We start from the raw sequence: 18,765 nt of genomic DNA, 5'->3' as shown, positions 1-18,765 counted from the left end.
GAGCAAACTCAATCTGTAGTTCATTGAAACTTCGAGGAGGATTTATTTACTTTTAATTCCGTAGGTTCTAGCAGTTTCTTAAGAGATATGGAAACTATACCTTCGATCATTCTGATCGACCTGTACCTGTATCTGTCCTACTCAAACTGACAATGAATCGGATAATCCTACAGGGTTTAATCGATTTCATACAGTGATTATCACTGTCGAAAAAAAATCATTCCAGGAATGCTCACGATGAGCTCAAATTATGGAACTTTGGTTGACTCTGTCGGTCACGGTTTCAGAGTTTCGAACTCTTACTCCAACTTGAGCAGTTTTGCGGCTGTTGAAGTGTGAAAAATAATGAGGTTCGCAAGACCTTACTTTGGCAATTGCGTTACTGGAGATCATGAGCGAAATACAACCGTCTAAAATATTTGAAATTTATTCAAAAAGTTGAAAGAAATCACGAGGTGTACAGACTCGTTTGAATTCTCAACTCGAGCCGAAATCGCGCCTTCAACTTTATTGCTTAGTAATTATAAATTCTGTATAATCGAGGTATTCTCTCAACTTCTGCTTTTCGAACGGGCCATCTTCCGTCCTCATTTTCATCACTTGAAACGGGGATGACGTACGCGCTACGTTCAATTAAGTTTATAGAACCAACCGGCAGCGCTTAAAGGGCGGGTATAATATAACTCCGTCTTAATTCGTTTTCCGGGATAAGCTGCCGTTGAAGGTTCCGGAAAGCTCGGTCGTCTCTGCAGGTAGCTTTCGGAAGGCATTCGTACCGAAGCCGTAGCGGATAATTTTACGAGGAACGTTTTAGCGCGTCTTTGATCGCTTTCAACTTTCGGTGGTAAGCTCCGTGGGGTTTATTTGTGGAATTTTTCACGTCTGCATGCACGTGTCTAGTAACACGTGTCGCTGGGCTGAGGCCTGAATTGGCGCATCACCTATTTTTACGACCACTTGAGCGTAGCCGTTACTGCAACCCCTGATAGAGTGGAACCAGCGATTATATGAGGTACGTGAACGGCTTGGACAAACGAGTTGTGGGTGGGACGTGAGGTTGACAGGGTTGACATTGACTGAACGGCTGAGCGCGTTGCCTCGCCAGATGCTGCAGCAGGGTTCAAATGCAACGAGAAAAAACGGAATTTAAAGTTGGATAAAAAAATGTTTATACTCACGAGCAGACTGGCCCGGGGGCTTTGTGGTTTAACATAACGTATGCAAGAAGAAGAAGAATGGCACGAGATTTATACTGTATCAATAAATTCTACCCAATATTTTCATTTGAGTCATTGTCAGACCAAAGACATATGGTAATACACAGAATTTTAAACAATCCTGATATCGAGGGCGTGTTGAAAAAAATCGCACTTAAATCATGTCTCTATTATATACTCCCAGAAATTAGCTCAAAGAGTATCCGAACGTAAATGTGCAGTAGGAATGACGTTCCAGCCGGAGGTTACAATGCGGTAAAATGTTGAACCAGAGCGGCGGTAAAATTTTATTTTACCCACGCAAACACATTAAATTGACATTTGATATTTGCGGTCGATTTTTACGTCCCTATTTTATGTATAAACTTACACTCCACATCCGTCTGCCAGCGTTTCTCTGACGTAAACGAGCATATACAGGCTATACCATGTTGTGGGATAAAAATTTCAGACCCCGTTCTCGTGGTTTTATCCTTTCTACATTGTATGCGGTTATATAGATATACACGCACGTATGCTGCACGTTTTATTTCTTGATATCAGGAATTCAGAAAAATATGACTTGAGATTTGATTTCTCTGTCTGTACATCGGAATGATGGCCGAGAGCTTGAATTTGATATTTCGCCGCCTCTCAGTTTTTGTATCATGGATTTTATATGTCTCGAGGAAAATGATAGCTCGGGATGGTAGAGCGCGATAATTGAAAGACGAATGATTTTCAATTGACATTCATAATTGATCTATAATTCAAATTTTATCCGCGTTCGTCAAAAAGCTTGGGATCGGGAAATTCACACGCCTAAGAGATACTTGAGCCATCTTTTGCCCAAAACCGTTTCAAATCGCGTCACATCCGGTTCCGCCATCCAACTTGTTCTTGCCTCCAAAAAATTAGGTACTTCGTTCACCGAAAATAGCTCCTCGTAATTCTGCAAGTAATTGAACGTAAACGTACGTGATTGAAAATTTTCTTGGTCAGATGCTGAATCAACTTGTTACAGCGAAGTGTCATTGTTATATTCACCGTTTTTCTCATCCTGCTGTAATCGTCGTTGTAAATTCTTGGACCGTTTCTCGCGTGATCCGGTATCGTTTTAGTACCGTGTAGAATCAGAGTCAAATTACCGATATCTCCGCTGTTGTTCTGCGGCCCGACCTGTGATGTATGCAAATTAGATTTCCCGGCACCCGACAAATATTATTGTCTCCTTGAAGGCTTAGCGTACATACAAATTTCGGTGAATAATACATGCACGTACTCACCGAATCTGATATCTGGAGCTGCCATATCCCACGTGGGACTTCACCCCAGCTTGCCACTGACATGAACCTCCAGTTGAGAAAACCCTCGTCAGAGTCATCCAGCGTTCTGGGAGCCAAAATGCGAACACGCGTTCCTTGGCATTGGCAACAACAAATACGGTGTGAATACAGTGCCGGGTGAATTTGCTTTGTCGTATAAATTTCTCCTCTCATGCAATTTAACTTTGAATATTTTCTGCAGTTATTATCAGTCGATAATATATACGGGAGTGTTAGAGAGGCTGAGGTAGTTTTCACTTACCGGATGGTGACGTCAGATGCATCTTCACTGCACCCCGTATCGCGTACCGTATGTTGACTTCCACTTGAACATGTTCCAAGTAGTTTATTTCATTTTCATCCCTGGCGCAGCCATCCGTATCAAAGGTGACGTGAACGGGGTTGCCGTAGGTTAACGTTTTGTTCGAGCTAACAACACACGAAAGCCATGAAGAAGACACGTTCGTGTCATTCGCAGAGTCGAGTTTTGTTCTTCAATATTACAACACGGTGCTCTGTCGTTCCGGAATCTTAACTAATTGCAGGCGTTATTCTTCTTTTAACTCTCTCTACCTAGCTCGTCAAAAGTGGGTCGCTGTTTCTGCTAGCTCGAAAGCTTGGCGTTGATGTTTTCGTGCAATTTCAAGTCTTATTTTTCACGGCCGTAGTGTTGCGAGGGTGTCAGTCGGGGCTCGTTGACAGGCTAGAGTTAACGTAAGGGGAGAAAACCGCTAGGAAACAGAGGCGTAGAGGGATTTGAAGTGAGCGTCAGAATGTGCGCGTCACAGGGATGTTTAATTCACAAACTCAGGAAGCGTCTCGGCCTCCGCCTCCCTTTCTCCCACACTTTGTCGAGTCCTCATCATTATTTGACGCGGAAGGATGCCCCGGCGTGCGGTGAAATGCCCTGAATTCATCCGGTTAGAGAGTGTGCCTCTATAACGTTTCGTTCTTTTATGCATACAAATAACTCTAAATAGCTTAGCGCGTCCCATCACTCACTGCCTCATAATTGTTCAGAGGTTTGTGCATAGAATACGGCGATGCAAAAGGGAACCCGAGCCATCCTTCTCCCCTAGTCGCGCTAATTGACACGGATTGGATTGATCGCCACAGGGACAATCCGCGATCAATTTACCTATTATTTAACTTTTAGCCTGATTGCGATCTGTACTTACACGTAATCCGCCGGCACGTGGCACTCTTTTTTATCAGGAACGGTCGTCCAGTTGTATCCCGTTGTTACGAGGGCGTAAGCATTCATGAGGCCGAAGCCAAATCTCGGATTGAACCAGAATCCAGCTGCGTTCTTGAACCAGCCGGGATTTTCACTGTTTTAATAAAGAGAATGTATGGAACGCGGTTCGATACGGAGCCGAAGGCTGTTCAATCGGGTGGGCGATAACGAAATTTCACTTTAGGGAAAACATCGAACCATTTTCAGAGAAAATCCTCCCAGGCATATACGTATGGAATTTTTTACCTGCGGGCTACGTTATGAACAAATAGTTCGTACCGTAAAGAAACGCATAAATTGATCATTTATGGTTTAGTAAAGCTGCTGGTAAAAGAGGTCGAACCGTTTCGCGAAAGGTAAACATCGATGGGTAGCTCTGCAGTATCAATTTGTACAACCCTCGGGAATCGAAGAAACGAGCAAAATTCGATGGAGCGTGAAATGCGCTTGATTTCAAACGAGAGCTGCTTGCTAAATTTTGCAAACGGGTCACGATCGTATTTACGCCGTTTCCGTATTACGGCGAAACCAATCTGCTATAGAATTGAACACTTCACGATTACATGTCTCTGCGATATGCCCAACTCTGCACTTTTCCGAGTCGATCTAGAAAAATTCGAATTCTCGAAGCTGCGACTATGTACAGTATACGAAGTCATTCTCCTCAAACAAATCGGAAATGTGTTGAGTTAACGCAACAGGTTTTCTCGCTTATCATTATTCGTCAAACACTTCTCAATTGAATTTTCTCGAAGTCATTCCCGTACCATGATCCGAAAATTTTCCCGGATTTTTTACTCTTTTGAGTTTATAGAAAAACCCGACTAACTTGTTTTTACATGACAAATGCGCACTTGCCTTAAGGGTACGTATTCCGAGGTCCAGACAACCAGATGCTGCACGTCTCTCCACGTCAAGTTTTCACTGAAAGAGAATACTATTCATGAATTCCTCAACTTGTTGAACGTATTCGTTTCAGCAGTGCCGCTATGCGTGTGGTGGATTCTTGTCCAATTGTAAGTTCACTTGTAGGTGAACTTGAAATGCTGATTTAGAAGTAGGGAAATTACGAGATATTCACGTACACGCCGGAGTAATTATCGTTTTGATGTGTCTGACTGAAATTGAATTCGAGATGAAAGGTTTCATCTCGCTTTTTGTCATCTAACTTTCCTGCGAATTATATACATAGCAACTCGTGACATCTGACAACTTTCAAAAGTTCATCATCTGTTACGCTGTGGTCTAATTTCTGTCTAGACGAAGCAAGTTATATATATCTGTGTGCATGTGTTATATACACAGCACGTTATTTTCAAAAGGGATTATATCTTCTTATCCGAAATGGTAACTTTCTCAATTCTGTCGTCAGCTATTTTAAACTCTACGCCTGAATCCGCCTTTTTCGACTTAATCGCGCGTCATGGATACAGAAAAATTGGTTAAAACGTCTTAACATAAACAGCTGCGGAAATACAAGAACTTTCCGTTCTTCGACAGTGTAACTTTCGAACCATATTAGTTGCAGCGACTTGCGACCGGTCAAAATAGTTTTTTTCCAAAAAAAAATGAGTCAATTCAATGTATTAGCTGTAATTTGCTAGTATATGTGAGTCTTATGATCCTGACGCTCAAAGTCGTCAATCTTGATTTACTTAATTTAATCAGCCCTGAATCTGGCAAATTTATGTATGTATACATATATACGGATAATATAAACCCGCTGGTTTCTAATTCGCTTTAATTACTACGTGAAATATAGGGATTGATTGTTTTTAACGGTCGTTATGTAACCTTCAGCTAATTGGTACTGGAAATAAAGCATTCTTGTTACTCACTTGACTTGTAAAGCGAGTGCCAAAATACCTGCTGCTAATGGCGCTGACGCCGACGTCCCTGTATGTCTGGTAGTGCAAGTATTTCGCAGATCAGTTGTAGCCTGGAAATTTGAGTTAAAAAATTGGGCCAACTCTGATTTTATGGGGTCCTAAAATTTATAAAATTCTTTTTAATACGGACCTAAAAAAAAAAATAAAAATTCCCCAAGAGACAAGGGTTCATATCCTATGGGCAAAGTGCTGGAAAATTTTTTCAACGAGTGATTTAACGAAGAGTAAAGACCGAGCCCTCCTGTTTCCTGCAGTAATTTATCACTCGGTGTGGTGTAATGGGTAAATATACCGTTTTCGGAGAGCCGTTTCAAGGGAGATACGATACAATTCACGAAGTGGAGTCACGGAATAAAATATAGAAGAAAAAAGTTCGAGGGTAATTAAAAGATTCGTGATATCGAGTATTGCAATTTACAAACAAGGGAAAATCATTCGTCTAACTTTGAGTCTATCTGCGTATAACAAGTTTCTCGGCCAACTATTTAATGCTTTATCAAAATCATTTGGAAAGCAAAGAAGCAGCAGGTTTTTGGCGGAAATACATGGCTTCTCAAGTACAATTTTATCTTTTTTCGTATTCCGACAACGCTCTGCAACTTTGCGTTTTGTCTCTTAGAGGAATTTTAACCTAATTTCAAATTACCAAGTTCAAGTATCGTACACTATCAATTTCCCTAAAAAAAAAAAGCAACTCACAATCATTTGATCGTGATAAGCTCCGCTGCTGTAAGTCGTGGCTAGTGTGGCAGGGCAGCGTTCTCCGTACCAAGGAAACCTTCCTGTTTGACTTGCGGAACCCACGGCAACGGTGTAGATGCTTCCGACGTATCCGTCACATCCGCAATCGTCAGCCCTCGAACCCCCGTTACCCGAGGCCCAAACGTAAATACAACCCTTGCCGTTGCGACCCTAGAATTAATACACACTGTGTAATTGAAGCTTACAATTAATGGCGTATTTTGAGACTTCATTGTCAGTTGGTAATTATGTAATTGGAGTTGCGGCGAATTCTTTGACTTGAACGCAACGGGAGTACGTGAGATATATCGCGTTAAGCTTCTTACCAGCCTCTCCCATCATTATTTTCTATCTCTCTCTCTCTCTCATTATGAAATATTGACGTTTTGAATATAAAGCAGTATACGATCTTTGTGCGAAATTCTCGTGAACAGAGGCGAGGGAAAATATAAAATTTTGGACGAGAAAAGAGTTTTTCTGTTGAAAATGTTGTACGTCAAAATAACTATTTGATGTTTACAGTATATATATAATTATATATATTGTATATACATTGTAAGTAATTGCGGTGTGTACTTTCCTAGATTATAAGTTGGTATCAATTCAATACTATTAGATGTTGAATTTCTAAATTGGCCATAAAAATTCCCCTACATTACTCCACGCAAACCAATTTTGGTCAATTTTAAAAGCACTATTTTTTACTGTTTACCGTTACTATATACACATGAGTTTTCACCAGACCCTGGATTCAAAAAATCGCTTTTTTGCGTTGCAAACTTCAAGACCGAGTGCTAAAAAACGCCATCGTGGAATTCTCCATGAGCCTTTATGCAAATATCAAACCACTTGAGGGATGAACCTTTCCAGAGTTGCGGACGATTTCTACGAGTATTTAGAACCGCAAAACCAGCCTCGTGGAGTGAATAAGATGAATAATAACAATAACAACAACAACAACAACAACAACAACAACAACAACAACAACAACAATAATAATAATAATAATAATAATAATAATGACGAGGCGAAGGAAACCAGAGAAAAAAGGGACAAAGAAAAAACATCCTCCGTTACCTGCGTGATCCCCTTGTGAAGAGCTTCCAAAGCGAGACGTCCAGGTGCCTCGAGGCTCCTTCCGTCGTCCGCCGGGCCCCAGGAGGCGGTGTAAATGTCCACGAGGTCTGTGCGGTAGCCGAGCGCCTCACCCTCGACTCTGTCGTTCACCACACCGTCCAAAAGTTTGATACCGCCGATGGAGGCGCCGAAGGCAACGCCAACACCGCATTTTCCATTGTTCGCTCGCATAGAGATTTCCCCGGCGCACCTTGTACCGTGTCCGTTGATTCCTGAAAGATCCAATTAAAACAACCATCCACCGTACTACAATTTCCTGCGGTTATAACACGGGGCCCGAATTTATGAACGTGGTATACCTCGGTGGCAACAAAGCCAGTATTTGTTTTTTTAGTCTACTGTATTTTCTACTTTTTGTTTTAAACTTACACAAGTCTAGAGTACCGACTTTACGTTGCTTTATTCTCATCAACTTAGCTTTTTACAAAGTGTGGTATTGGACCTGCGCTATTGCGTTAACCAAAAACAAACTCGCATGGCATCGCGAGCGACTCGTTTACAAGTATATCGATTTCTAAACGGGCAGATGGTGAAAAAAATTCATATTTCGTTGAAAAACCATTTGATCGACTTCGCGCTCAAGGCGTAACAGTTTGGTCTACGGGAAGTATGGGACCGAAAAATTATTCAGCTGTATGCAGGATTATAGGTCACTAGAAACGTAGTCATACATGGCAGTGGAGTTTTCCTAATATTTGACATTGATTGACTGTTGTGATCGCATTGATCGAGATTAATCTGTTGTTGATTACGTAAAACAGGAAAATGGAAATCACAATTCCTCTGCTTTATACAGTTTGTCGTAAATTTTTTAAGCATTGTACTTAAAAAGTACATTTCAATAATAGGAATTTGAATTTTTCACTACGATGATCGGATTTGGCGTTCTGAAGTTATTGTCAGTGGAAAATATTCTTCACAGCAGAAATTGTCAAATTTTAAAACCTCTGTGAAAAGTCTAAAAAGATACCTAGGATTGCTACTTTGTTTTTATGAATAAAAAATTAGCAAAGAAATAGAAAGGGGTGTGGGTTGGATGTTGCTCGAATTAGATACAAATTTTCCCGTACATATTTATACCTATCTGTATACAGGGTCCAACGCGAATTATCTTCAAGTTTTCCGAAGTGAGAAATCGGTACAAATTCAACCCTGTTATCGCCAGAGTTGTGAATAATGCATTACTTTGATAACACATTACTGTATTCATTACACTTGACACTGCGTAATGCGAAATGGATGAGTGTTCCATTACAAATTACAAAAGTAAAGTGTAATGGATGCGTGAACGTTCAATTACAAATCTTTAGAATAAACTTTTTTACCCCCTTACAATCTATTAAGAGTTGAACCTTGGGAAATGCGATAATACGTGATTTATTAATTGTGGTGTAGAGTAAGGAAGTTGTTTTCAAGCGATAGCTTCCTTATACAGAAAACTTTGTCAGCGCAATAAAACAATGAGAATGCAATGTGTAAGTTTCTATTTTGCGCGTTCTTCTTCTGCGTGAAGTATTGATCTTTAAACAGAGGAAAAACGAATTTGCCCTGAAGAAACTTTTAGTGAGCGAAGTAAAATAATAATAGAACAATTATTCTATTTGTGATGGAATACTCTCCGTTACATATTATTTTTTTTATTTGCAATGGAGAACTTATCCAATACATATTGCTCAAAGTAATGGGTAATGCGTTGCGTTTACATTTCTATTTTCACAACTCTGGTTATCGCCGATTACCGGTTCTGTTACACAGTGTATATACATGCTCATCCTAAATTGAGTGAAAATTATTCGTCAATTTCTTACATCCGATCGACTTGACGACGAATCCAGATAAAATCGTCACCTCTTTTTTGTTATTATCAAATCCGCATAGATTTTTTAATCGTCAGTGAAGATGTGGATGGACAGCGCAAACCGCGCAAACGCATTTCACTCGCCCGAAATACGATGGAGAATTCGAACTTACGCCTGACGCTGCAGGCAACGGCAATTTGACATGCACGTTCACACTCATCGCGTTCGGTCGGTTCAGGCAGCTAGCTGAAGTACAAAATGTGACAGCGAGGGTGGAATTGAGTGTTATTACGGTGCAGATTCAAAAATCGTGATCAAAAATATTACAGCCTCCAACCCACTTTCTCTGTTCGCCTAAATTGAATATCATCTCGATGAAAATTGATAAATTGAGTTATATAGAGCTGAGACTGCGTCGTGATAGGAAAGCCTCTTAGATCGTAATTCACGAACCAGGGTCGTTGTACGCTTCTTCTGTTCCTTTGCTATGCCTCCTTTCAATCAATCGTCTTTAATTACCTGTGGATTCGTATCGTGGGATTGGATCTGCATCCGCCTCGTTGACGTCATAGCTGATTGCCGCATCCTGAAATAGATATCCATGTTCCAGTAATCGATCATCGGTTACTGAATTCAGTACAGGATACAAAAGCACAAATTTGATTAATCCCTGCAAAACCGGCCGCGGTAAGCGAGCTTGCGAGCTTTCCTGCTCGAAAATTCAGAAGACGGAGTTAAACTCGCCGGATAAAATGCAGGGATCTCCACTGTTGGACTTACGTAGTTGCTCTGTAAGTCCTCGTGAGTATATTCGAGCCCGTCATCCAGCACCGCGACCCGAATACCACGACCCGTTATCCCGAGCCGGTAAAGTGGCAGGACGTTGAGGTCCAGCTTCGGGAGATCCTTGGTGGATCGTGTATCTTGCTAGGTTCAAAAGAGCGCGATATTTTGATTATGGCTATGGCTGTCGTGTTTGTGGATCAGCGATTCAACTACTGATAATTACTTGGTGAAAATAAATTTAGAAATTGTGTGTCATGCGGATCCTCGTAGCTTCGACGTTTCAAACATGTGTTTGTTATTTTACAATGAATTCCGGCTTAGCCATGATTATACGTGAAAGAGCTGACTTTTAACTCTTTGCAGAAAGGACCGATCACTGTTTAATTTAGACTCATATCTGCCCCGGTTTATTCAGCTTTACAAGACCCCACATGGTGGGCTTAGAGTAGATAAAAAGCACACACAATATTACCGTGTTAAAACAAACCCCTACGACGGTATGGCGCATAATTTTCCGATAAGATAAAGGCGCGACATTTGTACAATGAGCCCGGAAGATTACACTGCTTTATATCGTTGACTCGCTGCTTTGTGGGTGAGAGTGAAAACTCTGAAATAGAACACGCGCATCGCAGCTCGCAACGGCGATCGAAAATATTCCTACGCGTTTTGAGGAATATCGCACCTTCGTACAGCGTTTACGTTTGTAATACACTCACCAAGTACCATTCCTGTCCCCAGAGTTCGTCATTGAACATCTTCGAATTCTCTATCTCTTGGATCGAACGTTTTTTGCGTCTCCTCCCAGCATCTCTTACAGAGATTTTTGAAGCAGATCTTCCACTGCGCTTTTCTGATTCCAACGATTTCTTCACCTGCGTGTGATTTCCCGAAACAGGCAACTCAGCTTCCCCAGCTTTCAGTGGCAGTCGTTTTTCCCTCACCAGCGGCCGCTCTGACTCGAGATCTTCCAAAGACACGTGATCCCGCTTTTCTCGACGTATGACTTTCTGTCGATCCGCCCAGATCACCTGAAATCCATTAATTTTTTTTCAATCCCTGCACAAATTTTCTTAATTTTAATCACGCTCAGAACCCGAACAATTTGGACAGGAAAAAAATTCAATATTCCTGCAAACAGTGACGGCGAATTTCATCATATTTTTTACTACGTATTAAAAATTTTACTTGCGAAAAAAATGTATTCCTTGGATTGAGAATCAGAGCACGTGGCTTTTACCGAAATAATTTACCACGTACTGACTCGGTCGTCGGGAAATTCAAAGCTGCATAAATTTTCTCTTCAAAAACTTGTACGTTACGAGAGCAGCGCACGTAACCGCCTACGTTTTGAGTTAAATTCGTTAACCGTTTTACCTTCGCATGCGAGTTCAGAGCCTTTCCAAGTCGTGGATGTCCTCCTCTCTTCTGGTGCTGAGGGCTCTTGTCTTTGTGCCACAAATACGTGTCCTCGAATCCCAGTACCTTAATTAATAGTGTCACAACGCGTTATATGCGAGGTTGTTAAATTCATCGTGAACAAAAACTAACCCCTATAATTCACCTTTCAAGTTGATATCAGTATCAAACTCAGCCAACTGACATACGAGAGAGGTAAAATTAGGAACGAGGTAGATCATCGTCTTATTAGTGAATAAATAAATTGAGCACCTTCAGAGGAAAATATACGTTAAGGTGCTTGTTATAATGGCAGTGTTTGCGATGTAACTATCTTTGCGGTAGACAAAAAATTAATCAACATCCGTGATGATTTTTTTCACAGGATAAATTTCCGACATTCCGCCATTTATACAGCTGTACGAGACAATCCAATTTTCGGCTCTGAGAGATTAAGGGAGAGTCCGAATGGGACAGCCAGTTGAACAGAGTTTAGCGCAGACACATCGGGCCGGCCTGGGGTGCAGCAGTATCGTAATTTACAAGCGACGAGCACAATCGATGGGGGTTGCACAATGTGCGGTGCGGTGCGGTGCAGGACCAGGGTGCAGGTTCAACTCCGTGATATCCGGGTGAAAATTGAATCAATATACGCCGATTCCCGCGACTCGGTTTCGGAGCGGCCTCGTGACATAGGGGGTAGTAAATTCGCGTCCCGACGCCCGAAACTCTACGACCCTTCCAGGGACGCTCGCACCAGGATAACATCGACGCTCAGCTGCTAGCTTGCCACCGCAATGGCAGATAGTCCTCGGTTATAAACAGCGCGTACACGCGTGCACGCCAGTCATACGGGCGCACGTGCGTGCGTTCGTCGTCCCTACGATTCCCCGCCCCTTCGCCCCCCGCCCTTTGCCCTCAGACAGCTCCAAGGGCCCGTCGACCTGCCACCTGGCACCGTCAGAGGCGGGATCAGCGTCGCGTGCCGTCCACGTTGTACGCGCCTATGGTGTCGTGGTTGCACGCGCCAGCCAGCTGTGGCATCGATACCATACACGGTGTGTGCCTCCCTCCGTTTTGTGTCTATAGAAAGCCGCAGTGGGCTTCTGGAATCTAGATCTACCTCCTCTGCGTAATACGTCAGACCCTGCCATGTACTAGAAACGTATTATTCCTGCTCCTGGTACTTGCCTCGTGCCCGTTCGTCTGGTCGATGCTTAAATATGCCGTCTTGACATAACTACCCCCCCACTTTCACACCATCCAGGGGAAAAGCACCGGAGTTTCGATTATACATTTTCGGATAGAAAGTTTTCTTTTTCCCGTAGGATTCGCCAGGTTGAAAATTCTTCCGATAACTGAGACTCTCTCTAGATCCTCTCGAGATTGGAACGCGTTTGCATTAGGTATCAGCAAAATTTTGCGCTACGTTGATCGTACGATTTCAAAGCTCCAGCTTACGACTGCCGGATCAATCCCACTAAACGGTTTACGCTTTCTTTGTATCACCCCACACGATAAGTGGTTTGAAGTAATTTCGGGTTGCGCGCGGTGTGATCTTGATGATTTATTGGACGGGGGGAAAGTTTATTGCTAGCCGCTGCAGCAGCGGCTTATACAGGTGAAGAAATGTCTGATTCTGAGGAGGATGTATAAATAACGAAAGCTGCAGGATGCCAAGAATCGAGAAGGTAGGTCATTACTTCTCCATCAGCGTGATATCTCTTATCCGTATTCAGATTCTCTCACCGACTCGACTTCGCATCTCTCTCTACCTCTCTCTTTCTATCTTTTTCCCTCCCGCGCACCGGCTCATCCTTCCTCAATTCCCTCTTGCCCTGTACGTCCCAACGGGTATCTTCTCAGTCCATTTGTTTTGATCGGATTCCCAACTGTCTCGCGTAATCCCGGACCCCTAAGCTCCCTGCAGGCGTCGTCAGCCCCCAATGAAAACCCGAACGTCTCTATCTTTGCTCGTCCTCCACCCCCCCGCAGACTCATTCCCCCGCCTCTCCCCTGCCGTCGTTTCATCTCGTACACCCTTTCATCCCCTACTGCCAAGTCAAGATTAACTATAGCCGCGGTCTTCACTCTGAAAAATGCAACGGCGACGCGACCCTGACTCCGATAACTGCCCCGCTTCCTCCTCCCCGTCTTCCGTGCATCCCTCATTTTTTCTCGCGGTCATATTCGAACCAAACTAGTCAAGGAACCTCGTCAAGAGGTTGATTCTTCTAACGGGTAAGGGCGAAGTCGATGACTAGGATCGAAGCGCTGCAGCGAGTATCGGGCTTGAACTTACGTCTTGAACGGTGAAGATCGACCCCCGTCAAAAGATTTCTCAAGAAAAAGCATGGCGGTAAAGAAAGCCCCCAGCGGTCCCTTTGCTCAGTCCTCTTTATCCTAGGCGGTAGCTATTGGTTTTGATCGAATTCTCGACTGCTGCTCATAATCTCAGCCTGCGACGATCAGGATCCTGGCGTCTGTTATATCTCATTCTAATCTCAATTCCATTTTATTCATTCATGAAGTGATCCCTTGGAAATTAGTTTACTCCTTCGGACGTTTAAAGATTCGAGAAAGAAGTAGAAACAAACAAAAAAAAATAAAATAAAAAATGGAAACTGAACAAAGTCTAGCAATAATCTCTTGAGGGTTCGGTTTTTGTTCACGCATGGGTGAGAGTAGCTTGAAAATGGTCTTTCTATTTGCTAGCCAAGAGCCACCGATTTTCTCATATTTTCTTACTCGACTCAATATAACGCCAATATTTTAGTTAGCGAATGATTCCTCTCCCATTGATTCTCTCGATATTTATACTTTTACCGATATTAAGGTCCCTCGACGGTCGATATATCATATCTGGTAAATATTTACACTCACTTGGAAATCCCTGAACCGGCTTACGCAACCACCCTTATGAGGTTGGCACCTAATTGTATTTACTTTCTCAACAAATTAAACCAGGGTTGGTAGGAACGATTCATCAGCTCACAATAATTAGTCACGATACGAGTTCACCGGTGAAACGGATTACGGGAGGAAGTCTTTGAGTCAAATCTTGAATCAATTTGACACAGTTTTCCGACCCCGGCGACGTTATGCGGGTTACGACTAATCCCCTCGTGGTTATAGGGCCGAAATACACTGTTCCCCAAATTGGAATCTGCAGAGACTAACTTCACAGCTGCTTGCAATTATTGCGCGATTACCTTCTTGTTCTTTGCACCATTATCGCTATCGCTAGTATCGTTTTTCAAACGTCATCGAGATTCTACGCAGAGATGGAGAACCGCCTGATTTTTGTCACTGGTGAAATGACGGTAAACTTCTCGATTTTCGATCTAGGTAAAATAGCGAGCGTCGTTGTTCCTGTTTTTCAACGAAATTGGAGAGGCGTCTAGACCTCGTTGAGAATCGAACTGCAAACAAATTCGGTTCCCAATTAATAACGACGTGATGCCCGGCTAACAATTCAATGCAAAGCAGGATCGCTGATTCAGCAGCTCGACTCTAATTGAAACGAACGACAGTCGGACGGACAGTTCAGCTGGCGGATAGACCTCCGACCCGGGAGCATAAAGGGGGATTGCTAAACCTGTAATGAACTCGACGTCAGTTGTCTAGTTGGCAGGTGTCACTGTCGCGCATGTCTTTCGACGTGCTGTTTACTCAGCGTTATACGTATATCCGACCAAGATGTGCCGAGCTGCATCTGTAATCCGGTGATAAAGCCGCTTTAACCAGTCAAACCAACTCGAAAAATGCCAGAACTCCACCCGGGAGCTGAGAAAGTGAGGAAAGCTGGGCTTATTCATCCCCCTGACCCTCTGGTCACGTTACCCGCAGTTTCTTTTTTTACGTGCATGCGTGATGCGATTAGTTCCGAGACCCTGCGGAGACGGAATGTTGTATTCCGGTGTCTGGTATGGGGCACCTATCCCTGCACAAAAGAACCACCGCGTAATTAATGTAATAGAGTATTCTAATTGCGCCGGAATTCAACTGCAGCTGGTGTTCCCCTCCTTCTTCCGTGCGGCAGACCGCAATCTGTTCTCCGCAATGCGTACATCCTTCTCTTGTATTGTATCTTGTATGAAGGTACGTGCGCGTTGCATCGCGAGTCTCACCGCGGTTATAATTATTTTATGTAATTAAGCCTACTTGCATAAGTATGTCCCAGACGCTGGAACAAAGCTGCGGTTGGGATTACGCGGAGTCAATCAGCTCATATCTGTCCGAGGTGGATTAGAACCGAACGAATCGTGAACGAAGAGCAAACTCGCGAAAAACGAGATTTTTCAATTAGAAAAATTCATTATTAGTCTTGGCTTCGACGATTCGTGATTGTCGAGTAATCCAGGCGATTTTCCATTTACGGTGAATTTTCCGAGTCTCGCCGGTTATTGTTCTTCAATTCGGTCGCACAGTGTGGAGGAGACGCATTTTATCTCTCGTTTGTTTTTCACCCAGACCGCCAAGTCCTGCAGGCAGTAAGTACCTATTCCGACGACGCGGTGAGAAAGTTATCATTTTTATAAGGGTATGCTGGGAAATGAGTTGTTGAAGAAAATTGAAGAGTAAAATAAAACGCAAAGTATATTCATGCGGATGACGTACCATACGCGTCATCATACGTGTATCGATTGTCCTTCAACCACCACTCCATTCATGTACTGTATAAAATTCACGTGAAACGGATTTCGCTACAACATAATATACATACATATACGCGCGCGCATACACACACATTTTTTTCGAACTCCGAGAGTGTTTGGCGAACACTTGAAAATAAATTGACTCTTATCGGATTATCGCTTCTACCGATGTGTGCGTGAGTCTGTCGTTACACGAGCGAAAACTCAAGGATATCCGTTTTTACGTACGCGGTAAAACGATGGCCGTACGATCGGCGATGGATATGTACGCAAGATTTTTCAGGAAACAAGAAAAAAAAAAAAGGAAAACAAACAAATAGAACTGAAGGTAAAAGGAAATTTTTGTTATTTTTTTACTGTGAACCATTCAACTAGATTCAATCGAAATTTCGTTGAATATTGGACGAAAGCAATGAGAAAAATAAAATTGTCAACCTACGAGAATGGATTCGCGAAATTCACGGAACACCCCAAATCTCTTGTACAATATCACAAAATAGCTTCGTCTCTTTGACTAGCGCGATGGAATAATTTACATTCAATCTTAACATTCAATGACGAAAGCTTTACAGTTGTACTTGCTGAAAAGACGTCGCTTCGCATAACCAGGTCTGTACGATGATGCGTGATTACGAGAGGAATAAAAGGATGAGAGTCTCGTGAACGTTTGGATGAAAACTTATTCCGCGAAATTCTCAGCAGATCTTAACGTGCCGTAACGACTAAGCCACACGAGCGAATAATTAGAACGCTTGCACGTTTTATGAAGATTTTAATCTTCCCTCGACGTAATTTTTTCTTTCTTTCTTTCTTGACTTCCCGTCTTCCTCCGATTTATTCATTTCATTTATACGAAACCGAGGGATTGAAGCAAGTGCGGGGCGCGTACTTCTCCGTATCTCTATAAGGTACAACACGGACAAAGTTGGTCATTCAAGTCTGCGGAATACGTTCACCCATTGAATACCGAATTCAGTTGAGCCGAGCCTTTACTTCAACTCAATTTTAATCGCTGTTTGATGTGTTCGAGATAATGTATACCGACTTTCGCGGCAAACAATGGCTGTCGCCGAGCCGTTGTGGTCGCAAATATTGCCCGCTGCGAAATGCGAGGTGCACACGTACCGGACCCAGATGTTTGTAGCCGGACTGCAGGGCCAGGAGGGCAGCTATCTCCGGGCCGCCGTCCACCCTGACAACCCATTCGTTTTCATACTCCTCGGGCGTCGCTGACGTCCCGACGCTCTCGGCGGGCGTCGCCGCGGACAGTCGAAGACACAGACTCGTCAGGCAGATGTAAGCGCTGGAAATGATGCATCATGCGATTATATACCGAAGCGGCCGATGATCGCGTGCGGAATTGAATTTTTCCATGAGAATGTGATTTTTAACGAGAACAACTTGGAGCGCGACCGAATTGTGTATCATACCTCTTTATGCATCCGTTTAATTAGCGTCTGGATCTTCGCGGAGTCTTTTGTTGTACCCCGAAGGCTCTTGCTGGTCGTAACGTGAAATTGCTCGGGTTTACAGGCTGCTTTGTCGGCTTACAGGCAGCGAGATTGAAAATGAATCAACATGCCGTGCCGAGGATTTAGAAACTGATTAAAATATTCGGATACAGCGGATGGCTGCTAGCGTTCCGTTCAACGTCTACACTCTCTATATCTATAACGGTAACAGAATGCAGCTATGCACGGGGAAAAGAAATTAAGAAGTTGTTAAGCTCCGTGTATTACAGGAACGAAACCGGCGGGCGAACCGCATCTTGGATACTGCACATGCGGCAAGCTTGTATTATACATGTATATATATAATATATATATGTGTATATATGCGCGTCTGCCTCGGGGTACGGATGTGCATAAAAGCGGATTTCTATTCGTTTTCCCCGATTCTCCGGTTATTTATTTCAATTCGAACTCGATCGAACTGACGAAGCGTTACTACCGCGCGTACCGCCAGGAAATATGCTGTTGAGGTATATTTTTTACCTCCGGCTCCCTTTTCTACCTTTCGTTTCTATTTATCCTATACTTTGAACGCAGTCTATCGCTTATACCTCAGAACGTTTCATCGACTATTTGCATCATTATTTTATTTTTCTCTCAACCCGTTGTAATTCTATTTCGCTACGCTGTTCGATTCATTTTTAATTTGAAGGGGATAAATCTTATCCATATAATGTTGAAAGGAAAATAGGTTACTTCCAAACAAAGTTACACGGTGCATGAAGATCAGATTGCAATTGTGAAAATTAAAAACTTACTTCAATGATGCGAAAGTTATCATTTCCATAGATCGTTGATCGGTGTCCGTGGTATTTTGGATGTCACAAAGTATGGAGTAAATCTGAAATGAGACACTTTCACGTAGTTTTGAATATTGAATGGAAAATATACTTGTCAAGTGATTCGGTAAATGTATGAGAGGTATGTCCTTCGATCAAAGAAATTCGCTCCACTTTTTACCGAAAACAACAGAAATTGAAAGCTCGCTTCAACCGATTCGGGAAGACATGCGATCGAACAGTGCGTCTAACAATTAGTTGTGATGTTCTTTTGTGTCTCGCGGATGTCAACCCCCCACTTTTTCACCC

At 42.9% G+C, this 18,765-nt stretch overlaps 2 protein-coding genes across 2 annotated transcripts in view; one reads left to right on the top strand and one right to left on the bottom strand.

Annotated features, from left to right (window-relative positions):
• Positions 1-18,765, top strand: part of LOC124185057 (hemicentin-2-like) — a 304,368-nt gene that overhangs the window by 18,869 nt on the left and 266,734 nt on the right. The gene's annotated exons all lie outside the window — the stretch shown is intronic.
• On the bottom strand, positions 563-18,683 carry LOC124185040 (neuroendocrine convertase 1-like). The gene is made up of 15 exons (XM_046575345.1): positions 18,436-18,683; positions 17,292-17,469; positions 11,488-11,595; positions 10,830-11,141; positions 10,105-10,251; positions 9,844-9,910; positions 7,466-7,737; positions 6,347-6,559; positions 5,597-5,697; positions 4,617-4,682; positions 3,700-3,852; positions 2,784-2,950; positions 2,483-2,616; positions 2,244-2,375; positions 563-2,148 (listed from the first exon to the last, which is right to left on the bottom strand). The coding sequence occupies exons 1-15, from the start codon at positions 18,462-18,464 to the stop codon at positions 2,011-2,013; spliced, it is 2,217 nt and encodes a 738-aa protein (XP_046431301.1). The 5' UTR covers positions 18,465-18,683; the 3' UTR covers positions 563-2,010.

This window comes from Neodiprion fabricii, chromosome 6 (genome assembly GCF_021155785.1).
Source record: "Neodiprion fabricii isolate iyNeoFabr1 chromosome 6, iyNeoFabr1.1, whole genome shotgun sequence".
In the NCBI taxonomy this organism is placed as follows: Eukaryota; Metazoa; Arthropoda; class Insecta; order Hymenoptera; family Diprionidae; genus Neodiprion; species Neodiprion fabricii.
The sequence above is the reverse complement of the archived record's forward strand: the minus strand, read 5'-3'. Positions and strand labels throughout refer to the sequence as shown.